Source organism: Pelobates fuscus, chromosome 3 (genome assembly GCF_036172605.1).
Source record: "Pelobates fuscus isolate aPelFus1 chromosome 3, aPelFus1.pri, whole genome shotgun sequence".
In the NCBI taxonomy this organism is placed as follows: domain Eukaryota; kingdom Metazoa; phylum Chordata; class Amphibia; order Anura; family Pelobatidae; genus Pelobates; species Pelobates fuscus.
The window spans coordinates 314,960,288-314,979,442 of NC_086319.1; the positions used below are offsets into that span (position 1 = coordinate 314,960,288).

A 19,155-nucleotide genomic window follows, 5' to 3' on the forward strand; every position below is an offset into this window, starting at 1 on the left:
TTTAATTATACAGTAAGCATACTCACATGCAGACACAGACAATGTCACTGACACACACAAGTTCATTGATACACAGCCTCATAGACAAACAATCTCACTGATATACATAAGCTCATTGACATAAAAACACATGCTCACTCAGTAGCAGACACACACACACATGCAAGCAAGCAAGCTCACTAGCACACACACACACACACACACACCTTAATGTAGTGGTTCTGGTGTCTATAGCCTGTTCCTGCAGGCTTTTCAATGTAAACACTGACTTTTCAGAGAAAAGGCAGTGTTTACATTGCTTCCAAGTGACACCTCTAGTGACAGCCACTCAGACGGTCACTAGAGGTGCTTCCTGTGTCAGTGCTGCACAGTGTGCAGCACCTACATTCAGGTCCTCCACGCTTTGGAGACGCTGAAGGTTCCCCATAGAGATACATTGATTCAATGCATCTCTATGAGAAGATGCTGATTGGTGTAGCGTTTTGCAGCCAATCATATGGCAAGCTTGATGATCTCAGCCATAGAGGCAGGGCCAGTCGGGGGGGGGGGGGGGGGAATGTGAGTAAAAACACTTTTTAAAACACACACACCACGACAGACACACATACCACAACAGACAGACCATGACACAGACAGACACACACACTCCATGATACAGTGCAGTGTGTGTGTGTTTGTGTAAGAAGGACTGTGTGAGCAGTGTGTGTGAAAGTTGCAGTGTGTACGTGAGGATGGCTGTGTGTGTTAGGGGGGCAGTGTGTGTGTGTGCGTTGCAGTGTGAGTGGGGGGCAATGTGTGTATGGGGGGAAGTTTGTGTGTATGAGGCAGTGTATGTGTGTGGGGGGTCAATGTGTGTGTAGGGTGTGTGTGTGTATTGGGCGCAGTGTATGTGGGCAATGTGTGTGCATGGGGGAAGTGTATGTGTGCAGTGTATGTGTGTGGGATCAGTACTGTATGTGTATGGTGGGCAATGTGTGTATGGGGCAGTGTATGTATGTGGGGCAATGTGTGTGTATGGGGGCAGTCTATGTAGTTGGGGGACAATGTGTGTGTGGGGGGGCAGTGTATGTGTTTGTAGGGTATGTGTGTGATAAGGATGTGGGGCTTTTTTTTTTGGTTTTTTTTTAATTTGATAAAATGATTTTTTTTAAAAAATATACATAATGTCCCCCCTCCCTTCTTACCTTTGTTTAGGGAGGAGGGGGGACATTTCTCGATCCCTGGTGGTCCGGTGGGGAATCCCTGGTGGTCCATGTGGTGAGAGTGAACTCTAGCCCCGGTCTCCAGGGCTAGAGTCCACTCTCGCGAGATCCGGAGCGTTGCCATGGCAACGCTCCGTGCTCGCGAGAGAAGGACCTGGAGGAGCTGCAGAATGAGCTCCCCTGGGTCCTCTCTCTCTCCCTCCCCTGCCGGCGGCCAGCAAACAGGAGATGGAGATCTCTGCCAGCGGCCGCCAGCATACCCACATGTCTGCCCGGCCCCAGGTGCCGACGGCCCACCGGGAAATTTCCCGGTATCCCGGTGGGCCAGTCCGGCCCTGGACAGTAGTCACCAAAACAGCTTAATGAAGCAGTTGTGGTATATAGAACATGCCTCTGAAGTCTCAGTGCTTCATTCTCTGCCATTTAGGAGTTAGATCATTTTTGATTCAGTCCATGCAGCCCCAGGCAAACCTTCCCTAGAAATTACTTACACACCATGCATAAAAAAGTGTTTTTTTTCTCCTATTCTCTAAATTATTATTGGTATTTATATAGCGCCAACTACTTTCGCAGTGCTTTACAATATTATGAATGGGGGGAAATTTACAATAAATGAGACAGTTACACAGTGACACAGGAACAATAGGTAGATGTGGACCCTGCTCAAATGAGCTTACAGTCTAGAGGAGGTGGGGTACAAATACATAACAGGGCAGCAAGGATGACAGCCACCAAACAAGGCAGAAAAGTAGAAGAACTGGAGGTGAGAGTGGACAACGGGTCTTAATGAGAGCAAGAGACAGATTTGGATAAGTATAGATAAGTTACTCTGGGAGTCCATAAGCATTTCGGAACAGATGTGTTTTGAGGGACTTCCTAAAACAATTGAAGACTAGGGGAGAGTCTGATGGGGGTAGGCAGCAGCCCGCGAGAATTCCTGCAAGCACGGGTTAGCAGTAAGGGTGCGAGCAGCGGACAGGAGGTGGTCACCGGCAGAACAGAGAGAACGAGAAGGGGCATATCTATGAATCAGGGAAGAAATGTAACAGGGGCTAGAGTTGGTTAGAGCTTTATAGGCAAGGCTTAGTACTTTAAATTGATACCTACAGGATACAGGAATCCAGTGTAAGGATCTACAGAGGGGCGAGGTATGGGAGAAGCGACGGGTGAGAAAGATCAGCTTGGCAGCAGCATTCATTGCTGATTGTAGCAGGGCAGTTAGTCTTTTGGGGAGACCAACTAGGAGAGAATTACTGTAATCCATGCGAGAGAATACCAGTGCATGAACAAGCTCCTTGGTAGCATCTTGCATGAGAAAGGGTTGTATGCGGGCAATGTTTTTAACGTGTAATCAACAGGTTTTAGCAACATACTGGATATGTGGCGCAAAGGTGAAGCCAGGATCAAAGATAACACCAAGACAACGTGCTTGCAAGGACAGACTGATGCAAGTACCATCAACTTGCAGGGAAAGCGAAGGAGGAGGATCAGCATGATGAGAGGAAAAATAAGGTCAGTTTTAGAGAGATAGAGTTTTAGAAAGCGGGAGGACATCTAATCAGAGGTTGAAGAAAGGCAAGCAGTGACACGTTGTAGGGCCGCGGGGAAGAGATCAGGGGGGAGAGATATCTGGGTGTCGTCGGCATACAGATGGTAGCGAATCCAAAGGAGTTAATGAGTTTGCCAAGAAAGGCAGTATAAAGAGAGAACAGAAGGGGACCAAGAACAGATCCTTGGGGGACTCCCACCGAGACAGGGCAAGGGGAGGAGGTTTAATTGCAAAAGGAGACACTGAACGAACACTGGGAGAGATAGGAGAACCACGAGAGGACAGTGTCACAGAGACCGAGTGATTGAAGAGTTTGGAGAAGGAGGACATGATCAACAGTGTCAAAGGCAGCAGAGAGGTCAAGAAGAATTAGCTGTGATTAGGCAATTTGTAACTTTCTTAAGAGCAGTGTCAGAGTGGAGGGGGCGAAAGATAGATTGAAGAGGATCGAGGAGGGAGTTGGAATTTAGGAAGTGAGTCATACGAGTAAAGACAAGTCTTTCTAGAAGCTTTGAGGAAAAAGGAAGTAGGGATATGGGACGATAGTTGGAAGGAGAAGACTGGTCTAGGGATGGGTTTTTTAGGATGGGTATGACAGTCGCATGCCTAAGGGGAGCAGGGGCAACACTTGTATCGCATACAGGAGGCTCCTGCAGAGTCTACCATGCTATTAACAAAGCAGGAGATAAGAAATTCTAAATTAAACAGAATTTGCAATAAAGGAAGAGTAAACATTAAATTTTACAGGAAGTGTTTAGGAAGACTGTGTAAGTCACATGCAAGGAGGTGTGAGTAGGGCAGCATTAACAAAGTGAGTTAACTCCTAAATGAAGAAAAACACAGAGGATTGAGCAGTGAGACTGCAGGGGCATGATCAATACACCAAAACTGCTTCATTAAGCCAAAGTTGTTTTGGTAACTAGTGTCCCTTTGAAGGAACACTCTGGTCACAATTACAACTTCATCTCAATTAAGTTGTTATTGTGCTAGGAGGCCCCTGGGCATTTCTTACATTAAGCGGTTAAACTGTACTTTTTCTTTTTTTTAAATAAATAGGGAGGACCAACTGGCTTAGAGTATCAGCTGCCCCCTGGTTGTTTGTAAAACAATCCTGTCTTGGAAAATATACAATTGGTAGGACAGAGGCACATGTGGTCATTCTGGTCTTCTCTATACAGCTACAAATTACATGAGCGGATACTCAAAAGAAAATGCTATGAAAAGTTGTAGAAAGCTGATATAGTTAAAGTGGAAGGAAAAATCATTTTAGCCTGGTGAAGAAAACCAAAAGGACATGAGGCCAGGTAGACCCAAGTAAGTGTCAAACTATATACAAAAACACAAGGTGATGGCACCAGGGGATTCATGCCACCAAAACCATTTGAGTGATCTGTACTGGTTATGGTGTTTAGTGTGCCCCTTTAAAATAAAATGTTTTGTAACAAATTAGCTTAAAATATTTACAGTTGACCACATCTTTATATTAGATATATTATTTATATCAGAATCTTAGTTAATTTGCAGGTTTGAAAATTGTGTTTAAAAAAAAAAAAAAAAAACTAAAAAAAAAAAAAAAAACTAAAAAAAAAAAAACCACACAGAAAATGCTTTAGCCACATTATAGGTAAATAAAGGGAGTACCTTTGATGATAAGTTTGTGTTGGACCATTCATTTCTTTCTATAAATTGCAGTAGCCCAGGGGCAAATTGCAATCCAAAGAATGAGGAATGGCATTTAGTTACATTTAGAAAAGTGTCCCAAACTCACTAATAAAGAAAAGTTGTGTTGGCTTAAAAATAAATAAATAAATAAACACAACACACATGAACATTCAAGTGTGGACTAGTGCAATTGATGCTAATTGGCACCAAAGTAGAATGTCAGTAATTGGAGGCATTTTCTTTTAATCAAAACATTGAACCTGTTTTAATATTTGCGAAAAAATAGGAAGAATGTTATATTTGTAGCAACCACCAAGGAGGTAGAAAAAAATCATGCAATAACAGATGAACAATACATTTAATACAATTATACATAGAAGTATGTGTTATAATTCTATTACAAATCTCTGAACTTCAGATAGATAGGCTGGTTTTAAATAATCTTTGAGTTCGTCCTTGCTAACCCAAACATAGTCTCCTCCTTTCTTTATTGCAGACAAATCTCCACTTTTATGTAAAGCTTTGAAGAAAAATACTTTGGCTCCTGTATTATCTTCTGTCCTGACAGACTTTGGGAATTTGTATTTGTAAAAACCACATGGAGCATTTCCCAAGAAGTGTGCCTTAATACTGTTATCTAAGAAGAAGGAAAAAATAAATAAAAATACAATAGCACTGTTAATATATGTAATAGTAAGTTTCTAAAAAACAATATGCTTTATGGGGAATTGCAACTTCTCTGGAATGTACACCATTGAGTAAAACATTGAAAATCACCTATTACTTTTGTTAAAGGATTATTCCAACCATCATGACCATTTCAGTAATTTTAAGACATAGTCGGAGTTCCAGGCTACTTATGTAAATTCTGCGCATAAAGTACATCATCCGTCAGCACGCACAGCACATTGGCAATGGATGCATTAAGCTTTCCCTTTCATGCAAATGGAAGCCTTTTTCCTCCCACCCCTTCAACCCAATAAAATTACCCTCCCTGAAGGAGATTTCGCACATATGCTCTGAGCCTGCAAAATGGTCTAATCACAGGCTTCTGGCTGACGTCACGTCAAGAATGGGCGTGGAAGTCAGCACCGGGAGAAGGTTACAGGGCAAACAGATGGGGGCAGTACCTTATTTATAGTAGTCAAAAGGGAATTTTGCACAGAAGGCGGCCAGGTCTTCAAAAAGAGTTGGAGTAAACCTTTAACCTTGTTTACAATGATATTAAGAGCTCATAACTAAACAAAGATGCAGGTGTCCAGTTGCAGGATAAAGAGGTGTGGATTTCTACAATTACAGGGATTTTCACAAAGTACATTTCAAATTTAAGGTCAAATAGCCAAACTAAAAACATTTTCTAAGTCAGCCATTTTTCCAGCTCTGCCACTTTTGCCTTAAATGTGAAATTCAGCTAGAATACCACTTCTAATTTTTTTTTTTTTTTACACACCACACAAAACATACTTACTAAACAATAGAGATAAACATAATGTTAAAAAAAATCTGGAAGTGGCAGTTTCTCTTTAGTTATTGACATGTAACTGAAAATGAACCTTGGCACAAAAGTGTCTAAATTTAGTAAGTGATTTAAAATATACCAAGATGCTTACATTCAACCTTTCTGTGAGATTTAGCCTTCACTGTGTCAGAAGTGACAAACTATACCATTTAGAGAGTTATTGTGAATTGTTGGATAGCCAAAGCAAATTTCATAATTTAAGTCTAAGCGGTTGTACTTAACAGATTTTGAAAACCTGTTCAATTCTGTTACTTAGGCCTAGAATATGAATCGGACTTTGGATTTCAAACTATTTACATTCTAGTGAATAGAAGTATATTTTCTGCACTATCTTTATCATATCTCAGTCCGATCTCACCACAAGCTGCATGCTAAAGGAACACCTAAAGTACCATAACGGCTACAGACCTTTTTCAACCCAGTACACTCTTGACAATTATTACAACTTTGCACTCCTCTAGTTGGCCTTTTACACATTATCAGAGGGAGCTATAGTGTTAGGAATACATGCTTGCATTCCTTACATTATAGCATCCATTTAACAAACATTACACAAAATAAATATGTTCACACTAACAGGAAACAAAAAAAACAACAACTAAAAAACTACCTGATAAATTAGCTATGGCTCTTTCGGCAGTCTGCCTCATAGTTTCTCCACACTCCCATGCCACCTGGGGGAACATCCAGATTTCTTCATTGCCAATTTTTTCTTTTACCAAAAGAACGAGATTATTTTCGAGTTTCCTATTCAACGAAGACTTGTCATTTTTCACATTAGTTTCTGTAATAGAGAAATGCTACAGATTACTACTCACAAATAAACAGAGATTAAACATGTTTACCGCATTGGGTTTATTCACTAAATAAGTATTAATGACAGTACTCCCCCTGCACTCTGGACAGGTAGAAAAACTAGGTCCCATTCTTACCCAAATTAACCTACATAATAACTTCCCTCCTTACACACCAAACTAAAGATATAATATTTCATAAATACGTAAGGAATAAAGGTAATGCTGCAAAAAATCTGGAAAATCTTGGGGCTGATGAGGGGTCAAAAGGATGAGCCTTTACTTGTGTAAAGGCATTCCATTCTCAATTTATTACAAACCCGCAAAATCTCCATGTAGTCTTGCAATAGTGTATAGATATGTCATCCTCCCACCAGACCTTACTCCTTGTCTAGTTTGTAATCCTGGGTACTCTCTCGGTTTCACAAAAGCATATCAATTAAACTGTTAAACACTAAGTCTTCTTGAATACTATTCTACTTCCTAATACTTACCTTAGCTTTTGTGTCACTTTACCCCACTCCCTCTAGCATGTAAGTTCATTGAGCAGGGCCTTCAACCCCTCTGTTTCTGTGCGACAAACTTGTCTGGTTACAATAACATGTTTGTTAGTCCACCCAGTGTAAAGCGCTATGGAATTTGTTGGCGCTATAACAATTTAATAATAATAGTCTGTGTTCCATCTGCAGTAGGGGAAAAATCTCATCTCTTAAGTAAATCTCATCTGGAAGATTATCTGTCTTGTGGCAGAACTTTCTTTCCTTCTGACATCTGTTTTGGCAATTCTTTCAGAGTTCTACTGAAGTCCTTACACTTCTTGAAAGGAAGTTCACAGAGTGAATTCTTAGATGTCGTTTTCACTGACCACAACTTCAACCAGATGTCTCTTCTGTAAGCAGAGGATAACCCCATATTTCTAGCTGCTAGTGTGACAGACCCATCAGTTATGTTGCACATAAACTCATTTGCTAATTTTATACAGCATAAAAAAAGAGGAATAATAGGCTGCTGATTTTCCAGGTGAACTTTCTTCTAGACGCTGTGAAGCCAAACATGCTGCCCCCTTGCCACAATGCCCCTAAACGTCAAGACCTTGCTCTGGGCAGTCACTGCCTGAAAGTTAAGTCTGCAGGATGTCTGATCTTTCACAGAAAAGTCGTCATGGTGTCTGGCCTAGTACTTTAAGTGTATGTTTTCTGTGTGATTTAACGCAGCACAAAGCTTTTTACAGTATTTACTGGACCGAGATAAAACAAAATTGCAAGCAACCAAGAGTACATTTACATGGATAAAAAAAAAAAAAAAAAAATTACTATATTTACAAACAAAATTGAGGTACCTGTTACTCGTGGTGCAGTTTTGAATTGTCTACTTTTCTGTTCCCACATATCCTCAAGATCTTGACCCATTACAATTTCATTATCTTCATCTTCCTCATCAGAATCGTAAGTATTTGACTGTTTCCTCTTAAGACGTGCTTCATCTTCCATAAGCCGAAGCTCATGATCTGAATACAAACTTCCTTCCAACTCCATCTGTTAGGAAACACAAAAAAGGAATTCAAAGTCAAACAATGCACTGACAGAAAGCAGTTTCAAAAAGTCTATGTAACTGATACTATGCTCACATTGTATTCCTTCACATAGAAAATATAGGCATATTGCACACCGTGCATTAGTAGAAGAACGGTGCATCTTGGCAGAAAGTGCATAGAAGGTTTTTTGTTTTTTTTTGTCAATCTTTATTTTATTGAGGCGTATATTAAGGGTACAGAATAAAGAACAGGATATGCATAGGTATTCCACAAAAGATAAGGGTTAATACAGCTGTAACAATGCTATTTACAGTTCTGAAGAAGACTTGCCTCATTTTTTATATTAATATGGCGCTGATCAGAAGCGTATATTGAGCAGGATGTGATAAGAAGCCATCTAATACAACGATCATGTGAGTCACGTCAAACAGGCTAAACATCACTAACAGTGAGTTTGTTTAAGTCAGTGTTAGAATTAGGTTACATGCTGGAGTGTTAATTTGAGTAATATTAAAACATGGCAGGTCTGTGCATTATTCTTACCATGGTAGGTGCATTCTAAACAAGAGGTTATACAATAGCTTCCGACAACATTGGTTCCATCGTCCTCAGGCTATAAAAACAATAGGCTATATAATAACGTCTGACCACATGAATTCTATTATAGGTAAATCGAGTTGCGTAGTTATAGATGTAGATGGACGCTTTTATGGTTAAGGTGTGGTGTACGTGTTGTTAACTATAAAGATATATCCGCAGAGTTATCGCTACTTCTTGGACACGCTTAAATTGTCCCCCTAAATAGGACTAGTTATTAGTTTGAGAGGAGGTTAGGAGTTAAACTGGCTTAAACTTAAACATGCGTAGCTTTAGGTTCCCCATAATAAACAGTATAAATGCATATTAATCCTCGCCAATGCATATATTGTCGCTTAACAAGAGAAACCTTAGGGCAGTCCAGGATATTCTGTATGCTTAGACCTTTACTTAGTTGGTTATAGAGGTACATAATAATTTAAAGCAACACACTGAACTGTGAGCAATATTTTGGCAGTGCAGTCACTGGGTCCTGGGATAGATGTGGGCGCAGGGGGGGCTAACAGGGCATTAACTAGTGGTTGAACTATTATGCCCATCACTGCTGGGTACATCTAATGCAGTAGAGAGGGTGCCTTTTAAATAGGCAGGTATGTCCTCAGAAGTATGCCTATAAGTGGGAGAGATCGAAAGAATACCAAAAATGTAACAATTAGAAACCCGTTATGTGAGGCCTGGCTAAGTAATGCTAACAGACAGGTTATACATTTAGCATTCAACAATCTGGCTTGGAGTCTTAGGACTGTGGGTGGTCACAGTTTTCTAAGTGTGGCACGCTTAAGAAAAGAAAAAGGGAAAAGAAACAAGTTTATTTGGGACCGTGTGAAGACATGCAGTGCTGAGGCCATGTGATTAGGGTCCAGCAGGGTTGGTGACCAAGCCAGCATGACACGGGTTTGGTGATGCTCTGTCCCAAAGTCCCGGCACCATCGATGCCAACCTTGGGTAGGGTCCTAATGTGTGGGTGTTGGTTTCCAGGAAAAAGTCCAGGGTAAAAAGGGGATAACTGGTATAAGTCCTCTGTCCTATGTGTGCTTGTCCTCGGGACCGAAAGTCCCTGTGGTCGCCCATCGCTGTTCAGGTGGTGATGGTGGCGGATGGGTCCGGTGTGAGGCCCTGCGGGATGAACGGGATGGTCTTGGATGGGTCCCAGCTGTGTTGCGGGGATGCTTGGCTCTTCTGGGCCTTTGATTGGATGGAGTCCAGGGTGAGGCCCAAGGATAATAGAAGTGGAGCTGCATCGCTTAAGTCCCTTATCTGGTGAGAGTCAGGGCCCTGGCGGACCGTGAGTGTGTGAGCTGGTCGCCAGCGGTAGTTGAGGACCTTTTGGCGGAGTAGGGCGGTGAGTGGCTGGAGGGACCGTCTCCAAGCTAAGGTGCCGCTGGAGAGGTCTGTGTAAAAGTTTAGGGTCCTGCCTTCAAACTGTGGAGGCGTCTTGCCCCGCAAGGCATCAAGTATCGCCATTTTGTCGGAATCTTTTCGAAGAACTATTATGGTGTCTCTGGTGGACCCAGTGGGGGCCTTTGGTGACTTGGGGATTCTGAAGCAGTGTTCTGGGTGGATGTGCTCAGCTAGCGCCGGTGGCAGGATCAAGGCGAGCAGGCGTTTGATTGTCTGTGGAAGGCCTGCGTCTGTGATGTTCTCTGGGAGCCCCCTGAGTTTAAGGTTATTTCGGCGCCTGGCATCCTCGATGTCGGCCATGCGGTCGCCGTGAGAGCGTTGTTGCAAGCGCAGTTCATGCACCGTGTGTTTGAGCTCCCGTATGTCCTCGGAATTCGTGTCGGTTCGGTTCTCTCAGTGCACTGATTTCCTTGTGTATGTCCTCGTGGTGGTCAGGATCGCTACTGTCACTGGAGTGGAGTCTGGAGAGGCAGTGGTCGGTGGTGAGGGCCGTCTGGCTGTGTGTGCCGGTAGGTATTCCTCACCTGAGAGATCGTCGGAGAAGTCTGAGCAGCCTCCGTGGAGCGCCGCCATGTTTGCTTCGTTTGTGCCTCGGGCCTGCCGCCACATGTCCCCTATAGTCAGTCCCGGGTTGTTTTTCCCCGGTAGTTTCTTGCCGGTTTTGCGACCCATATCGTTGGGGTGTAGGTCTATGACTTTTGCCGTGGTTCGGGTGCCGATTTGTCGGGATTTTGTCCGTTTTCTCTCGTTTGGATCACGGAGCTCCGGAATAGTGCGACCGTCTGTCTCGGCTGCTAAGCCCCGCCCCCCTTTTATTCACATTTATTACTCTGCCTCTTCAACACTAGCCCAGCTTTACTGCCTGGCTACCGAGCTCCCTGCACTATACATCTGCATAGAAGGTTTAAATATATTTAAAGGATCATTATAGTGTTAAAACCACCATCTAGCCCCCCTGGGTCCCTCATGCCTCCATAAATATAGCAACATCTTACTGTATTCTAGCCTGAAGCTGTAGCTCTGCATGCGGTTTGCCTAAAAAAACAAGCAGTCTGCTGGCATCATCAGAAGTGGTAGCCTTATCCAATCACAATGCTTCTCCATAGGATTGGCTGAGACTGACAATGAGGCAGATCAGGGGCAAAGCCAGCATGATTGAAACATAGCCCTGGCCAATCAACATCTCCTCATAGAGATGAATTGAATCAATGAATCTCTATGAGGAAAGTTCAGTGTCTGCATGCAGAGGGTGGATATACTGAATGTTTGGATGCATTTTATCACTAGACGGTAATGTAAACACTGCATATTCTCTGTCAAGAGAGTTTACAGTAAAAAGCCTGAAGGTAATGATTCTACTCACCAGAACAAATGCAATAAGCTGTAGTTGTTCTGGTGACTATAGTGTCCCTTTAACACATGGTTCTGTTAATGTATTGGACATTTTGTAATTCCATTGTTTACAAAGATAGAGCATGGCTTCCGTCATCATACAGCTATAGTTGCTATTCTCATATTTTTAGCCCTGAAGTAACTTTGCCAACTCATGACTACAGCATAGGTTTTTAAAGACGGACCAAACTTCTATAACATGAAGAGCAATACCAATCCCGCAGGGTCTAGCGAGCTATTAACACAGCAGGAGATAAGAAATTCTAAATGAAATGAAACAAAACAGAATTTGCAATAAGTGTAAACATTTGATGGCTCTTTACAGGAAATGTTTAGGCAAGCTGTGCAAGTCACATGCAGGGAGGTGTGGCTGAGGCTGCATAAATAAAGCGGTTTAACTCCTAAATGGCAGAGGATTTAGCAGTGAGACTGCAGGGGCATGTTCTATACACCAAAACTGCTTCATTAAGCTAAAGTTGTTTTGGTGCCTATAGTGTCCCTTTAATGACGATGTACCCAGCATGTAACGTTTCCCGAAATCTCAATTCTGGATATAACCAGGGCAGGGCCATCAGTGTGCCGCCCATCAGTATGAAGCCGAGTTGAAGCCTGGTGGCTGGAGCACAGAGGTCACGTTACCTGCTGCAGAAGGTCCTCCACATCTCTCTGGATGGGAGTCTTGCTCTGAGACACTACAGCCGGTCTCTTCAGACACACGGCGCTATGCAGCTGCCACGGAGACCGCCCGCCGCCGGCCGAGGAGGAGGAGGTCAGAGCCCGGCAGCCCAGCCTGGCAGCCCGCAATGCCAACCAGCGACATGACAGGAACACACGGACCGGCGCCGCCATCTTGGGGAAGGCAGACGTCGCCGCGCAGTGACAGCGGCTGTACGGCGGAACATACCATCTATGGCAAGGGCAATGTATGTCTGGAGAGCAGGCCGAGGCACACACTTATAACTCATGCATTATATTGACATTAAATACGTTTAATAATACGAAATATCGATCAACATGTGCGAAACACCCCAGTATTTCCACACACAGCACGGATCGGACCCCCCCACTTTCAGGACTATATTCGAGCAGTCGGAATCGTCCATGTTACGGCTGTTAGGGGGGGTGATCCACACGTTTGAGTGTAAGTATTTGGCATTTTTCTTTCCAAATATCAGCAAAAGATTAAATAGCCTTGTTTGATAATTCCACTGTATTTCTAGGATCCCTAACCGGAGTATGTACGCGCTGTGTATCATTAACGCGTTGGCTTTGTAGGCGCCCCCTCCCCGGCTGCACACTTGGTATATCCGGCTTGACCTTGCTGCCTGACGCTGTGTCTGCTCCCGGGAAGGATGAACCCGGTGTTCCGGAGAGCGTGGAGCTGCCTGCTTCCCCTGGGAGCCACCCAGCCGGCGGGGTATGTGAGGGGGGCAATAGGGGGGAGACACAGCAACCTCCCAGGGGCTCCTGACCTGAGTGTGTGACAGCCCCTGCATGGGGATATCCTGTGTGCAGCCAGGCTTTAATATTAAACCAGTGACCCAGTGTGTCTGTCACTTTAATAACATTTATAACAGTGTCTAATCATGGTGCCCTGTTAACAATGCCCACTATCCCTCCATCTCTCCATTACACTGGGTGAAGCAGAGCTGCTACAGTAACCAGGAGTCCTGTCCATGACCGTAAACCCCAACATCTACAGAACTGTTATACAAAGTTGGCATTTAAGCTTACAATCTAGAGCAGGCTAGGAAGAATGGAACAGAAAAGGTGACACCGTGTAATTAAAGGAACACTCTCGCTCTCATATCAACTTCAACTCATTACCGCTGTTATGGTGCAAGGGTGCCCAGGCACAGTCTTTCCTTCAGAGCTTAAACCATCTTCCATCTTATCCTTTTTTATTTTCTATTTTAATAATGCCCTATTGGGCATTATTCTTTACCCCTCCGTCCCTTTTAAAAGGCCCTGAAAATCTTTTAAAATGACTTTTTACTTTACTGCGATCTCACGGGGAGCTGTTTAGGGGTCCATTCAAAGGCTTCTCGTAGAGAAGTCTTTGGTTGGACCATTTTGCTGGTGGTAAAGGTGATGAAAGAAGGAGGGAGAGTGGCAAATAAAAATTGGAAAATTAGATAAGGGAAACTGGAGGGCTGCAGACAAGTCACGAGTCATTTTTTGCTTGAGTCAAGCTGAATACTGCACATCCAGATGCCTAACACCATGACTATGGTGGTTGGAGTGACCCTTTAACACTTAAAGGGACACTATAGTCACCCAGACCACTTCAGCTTAATGAAGTGGTCTGGGTGTAATGTCCCTCCAGGTTTTAACCCTTCAGATGCAAACATAGCAATTTCAGAGAAACTGCTATCTTTACATTGCAGGGTTAAGACAACCTCTAGTGGCTGTCTCCTAGACAGCCACTAGAGGTGCATCTGCGACGCTGGAGGCATATTATGCCTCCATCACGCAGAGCATCCATAGGCAAGCATTGAGAAATGCTTTCCTATGGACACTTTGAATGCGCGCGTGGCACTTGCCACGCATGCGGCTCCGCTGACGTCAGCAAGGGAGCAGAGGTCACCAGCGCCGAAGGAGCCTGGCACTGGAATAAGTTAAGTAGCTGAAAGGGTTTTAACCCCCTCAGCGCCACGGGTGGGGACACCCTCAGGGCACTATAGTGTCAGGAAAACCGCTATGTTGGTCCCCCAGCGCCTGACACTTTTAAATCTCCTCCCTTCTTGCAGTATTAGTAAAGTTTGCTGACACTTAACATTGACTGCCCACTGAAAGAAATAGTAAGTACTGTGTGATGAGCGAGCAGTGATGGATTGAGAACAACAGCAGACCTTATTAATTCTGCAACTATCAGCAACTTTCTGATTGAAGCCTCAGACCAACTGGTTGAGCAGAGCAAACGAGCAACATCTTCCCAAGTTTGGGGTTAAATCATTTGCAAATTGTTTAACCCCTCATGGTAAGATGGTGCCTTTGATATTGTGGTACCATAACAACTTAATTAAGATAAAGTTGTTATTTTGACTGGATTGCTCCTTTAAAGCTGCACTTGTAGATGCCATGACCCCTTTATTGCATTGGAGTGATTATGGTGCCTGGAGTTCCTTGGCACTGTCTCACAACTTCAAGTTAAAACCTTTTTAAATGGTTTAACACTGTTATTCACTAAAGTGAGAATTAAAATTCACTTTGAATTCTAACTTTTGTGAATATCTCTGTAAATGAGGGTCTCTAAGTGCCCATGACCCCACATCCTACACTGAAGGTAAGGTTATGAATATGGCTAGATTACACTCTGTGTTATCCGAAGGCTTGTGCTAATGCAGAAACCGAGAGATTCTGAACGTCCGGGACCCTCATTTGCTATAAATCCATTCAAACACTTGAGCACTGAACCGTGGGACAGCACCAGGGGATTCCAGGAACCATATTCACTTCATTGGTTATGGAGCATAGTGTGTCTCTTTCAAGGATAGCCCATATGTTAAAAATATGTATTTAAGTCAGATGTGTTCATTTATTTATTTTTTTGGTATTGCCCCCTCCTTTGTTTACAAAAAAAGTTGCAAAACACACCTGTAATCTTTTGCCAAGACCGGCTCTACCTTTCAATTCGCAATGATGATCTCTGGTCCAATCAGTAGCACTGAAGACACATGGAACTAATTGCCTCAAACTGCCAGTCACAGAGAAGCTGAACTGCATTCTCCATCATAACATGAAGTCCTTCGAAAATTCAAGGATGTAGGAAGGAAACATCTCTAGCGACTGTCTGTCAGTTAGCCACTAGAGGCCTGTTTTCTACCAATCTGCATTTTCTCTATTTAATTTAACTGTATAAATTGTTTGGTGTAGGAAATTTGGACATGGGTGTCTTTTAGCTACAGTAGTAATTTCTTTTTAAACCCACAGAATAGGAGAGCGGCCAGAAGGTAAAAAAACTGTATGAATATATATAGGCTTTTTTTTGTGTACCTGTCGCCTATGCGTGCAGTCAGAGCTATGCATCTAGAAATTGGGGTCAGCAGAGGTACATACTACAGAAATGATGTGAGCCTTTAATTGAAGAGTTGTTTGCCTACATCAAGCAACTGTCTCTACACCATTTCACACAGAATAGATTCTTAGAACCCTGGAAGTAATTAAAATTGCTTTGGAATATTTTTAGCATAATTCTGCTATTGAATAAAAATATGAGCTTAGCTATTTATATCTGCATTCTTGCTTTTCATATTTTGTTATAAATATACGTGCATGCTTTTTAACACAAAATTATTTGTTCTTATTTTAGAGAATTAAAATTGTTATCGTGGTGCCGAGCGTTACACATTGGTGTTAAAAGATTCCAACAAGTTGCTGAAATTGCAGGCATTCAAAGTTCCAAAGAATTCAGGTAAATATAGTGTTTGAACACTTAGATTTTTAAAGTCATTTACACCATTATCTTGCTTTAGAGAAATAGCCACAAACAGGCCCCAACTTGACAAATGTAACCTATATTATAGTAGGTATGGAATATTGTTCTTCATCTCATCTCAGCTGTCCAGACGTATTAAAAGTAGTTAAAGTAACCATATCATTAAAATCGTTTCAGCTCATTTAAAAGTATACTTCACTGCCCAAATAAAAATCACTGTTAGTAGATATACTTCTAGGGAAACATGCATGCATTTAATTTTGCATTTTTTTTCATTGGGGATATATCTAAAAACAGCTTGCAGAACCTGTCTGAAGCCTTTGCAAACCTTCCCCTTCTTCTAACCCAGCCTACAGTTTCTGTGGCTATCCAATCACAGACTTCTCAGTGCAGCTCAATGATAAGTCTTGTCAGGTTCCGTGCATTGGACAATTGCCTGACTCTTGGATTTCGCTCCACTGAGCTAAACAACCAGAAAGTAACAAGACCTGTTGTCTGGTAGCCAGGGGGTGTAACAAGGTTAATTAAAAGATTTCTATTGAAATGTGCAATTTTTGTAAAATGGGGGGGGAAAAAAGGATACATATATAAAGCACTTCAGCAAGTCGAGGTGTATTAAGGTGCTGTAGTGTTTCTTTAATATGGGGAGAGTCTGTTTTTTTGTTTGCATCCTGAATGATGTAATGTCATGTATCTCTTTGGGCACATTGTATTTTTCTACCAGAGTGACCTCCAGGCAGTTGGGAAACATTACTGGCATTTAAGTTTTAGGATCCTCTTGATTCTGTGCAAAACAAGGAGTCCCTTACTGCATTAGATAGTGGATTGCTGTTGTTGACTGGATAAGGCTACATGCCTTAAAAAATAGAAAATTTCAAGGGATTTGAAGGGACACTATAGTGACCATAACAACTATAACTTATTGTAGTTTGTTCTGGTGAGTATAGTCAGTCAATGCAGGCTTTTTAATGTAAACAAAACATTTTCAGAGAAAAGGCAGTGTTTACATTGCTGCCTAGGAGCACCTCTGGTAACCACTCATCAGCTAACCACTGGAAGTGCTTCCTGGGTCACTGCTGCACAGTGTGCAGCACTGCTGTTCAGCTTCTCCACGCTCTGTATGGAAACACTGAATGCTCCTCATAGAGATGCACTAATTCAATACATCTCTATGAGGAGATGCTGATTGGCCAGTGCTGTGCTGACTCTGCCCCCGTCTCGCCTCCTTGACTGACATCAGCTTATAGAGCTATTCTATTCTGATGTCAGCCAAGGAGGCGGATCAGGGGCAGGTCCAGCACTGGCAGACCTGCACAGCACTGGAAATAAGGTGAGTTTTGTTTATGGATTTCCAGGGATCCTACATGTGTTCACACTATAGGATCAGGAATACACGTTTGTGTTCCTAATACTGTAATGTTTATTTACAATAATAGAATGTAAAGGAACACTCCGTACACCTTTACTACTACAACATTCTGTAGTGGCTATGGTGCCAAAAGTTGCCTGGTGATGTCCCACCATAAGCTGTCAAACCATTTCTGTATGATTTGCCACATACCTCGCCACCGGGTGCTCATGTTGCTTCTGATCTTCTAAAGCTGTAGGAGCTGGATTTCTGTTTTGGCCAAGGCAGGAACTTCTCCTGAAGCAGAAGGAGTGATGATGCTGTAATAAATATGCTACTTTGAATGTCCCTTTAAAATGAAATTATAATTTATAAAAAAAAAAAAAATAGTTTTGTTTTCCTTATTGAACTCTTCTTTTCATTTGTTTGCTTTAATTTACAGCCCAACTCCACCATTTCCTGGACAAAGCAGCACATTGCGATGGGGAGGAAAGAAGTTTGAAGAATTACCAATAGTCCACGTGAAAGCAACTTATAACAAGTCAGTTAATGCTAAAGAACTCCAAATGGATTCTTTTTTTTTTTGTTTTAATATGAACAGATTAAGTCAAAGTGCAGTACTTTACATTTTACATACATAAATAAAAGAAAGCATTCTCCATAATATAGATTCATTAGTGATGGTGTTAATCAACCCTTATGCTGTTCATAGGATGCAGCTAAAAGGGACATTATTGTGTCAGGAATACAAACATGTATTCCTTACACTTTAGTGCTGGTGTGGCTGTTTAGGTCCCCTGCCCCCATGTCTGTGCAGTGAAAAGGTGGTTTTACATAGGAAAGCATTGGGTGGCTTCATTCAGCATCTCTTTATAGAGAGGCATTGAATCAATGCGGTTCTATAGGTAACGTTCAGAACCTCTATGCAGAGTGTGGAGAAGCTGAACTTCAGTGCTGCTCACTATGCAGCACTGGACTAGGAAGCACCTCTAGTGACCGTCTGAATAACTGCCACTAGAGGTGTTACTAGGCAGCAATACATTGAAAAGCCTGCATAGACAGGCTATATAGACCATAACTACTACAGTAAACTGTAGTGGTTCTGGTGACTATAGTGTTCCTTTAAATGGTTACTCCAACCATCATTTAGACTTAAATGATTTGAAGTCATCATGGTGCCTGGAGTATGTATGTGCAATAAGTCTGCTTGAAATATACAGATATATTATTTTTTTGTGTGCCTAGGGCTTTTTGCCCCCTTAGCACACGTGAGGCAGGAATGCAATTCTGTCAATTCTGTGCAAAACAAAATATGTAGTAGTCATGCACTGCATGCTGACAACAGATGTAAAATACTCCCTTTGCATGCAGAGCATCCTTCCTCCAGCCCCCCTCCATTGCACAATGTGTGTGTATATGTGTGTGTGTGTGTGTGTGTGTGTGTGTGTGTATGCATATATATATATATATATATATATATATATATATATATATATATATATATATATTTAATCCTCCCTCCCCTCACCTTATCTATAGTGCCCAATAAGGTAAATTAAACAGAGAGTCTCCCTCCCCTCTAAAGGGTTGTAGTAACACTTTAATACATTTTTGTGGTGAACCGAACTGTTAATGTCAAATGCATATAATAGACCATTGGGAAGTTATGTTGTGGGTGCTTCTCGGGCCTAATTTTAGCTGAATGAAGGTGAGCTCAGG

At 42.4% G+C, this 19,155-nt stretch overlaps 2 protein-coding genes across 2 annotated transcripts in view; one reads left to right on the forward strand and one right to left on the reverse strand.

The window, feature by feature from the left end:
• Positions 1–4,752: 4,752 nt before the first annotated feature.
• MRPL46 (mitochondrial ribosomal protein L46) lies at positions 4,753–12,516 on the reverse strand. The gene is made up of 4 exons (XM_063445631.1): positions 12,290–12,516; positions 8,066–8,261; positions 6,543–6,716; positions 4,753–5,050 (listed from the first exon to the last, which is right to left on the reverse strand). Exons 1-4 carry the CDS (start codon positions 12,497–12,499, stop codon positions 4,800–4,802), a joined length of 831 nt encoding a protein of 276 aa, XP_063301701.1. The 5' UTR covers positions 12,500–12,516; the 3' UTR covers positions 4,753–4,799.
• A 447-nt stretch (positions 12,517–12,963) lies between these two features.
• MRPS11 (mitochondrial ribosomal protein S11) overlaps positions 12,964–19,155 on the forward strand; it is a 37,540-nt gene continuing 31,348 nt past the window's right edge. Inside the window, exons 1-3 of the mRNA XM_063445632.1 lie at positions 12,964–13,067; positions 15,963–16,064; positions 17,879–17,977. Coding sequence (XP_063301702.1) covers positions 13,003–13,067; positions 15,963–16,064; positions 17,879–17,977 — 266 coding nt within the window. The 5' untranslated portion in view covers positions 12,964–13,002. The remainder of the gene's footprint in view (positions 13,068–15,962; positions 16,065–17,878; positions 17,978–19,155) is intronic.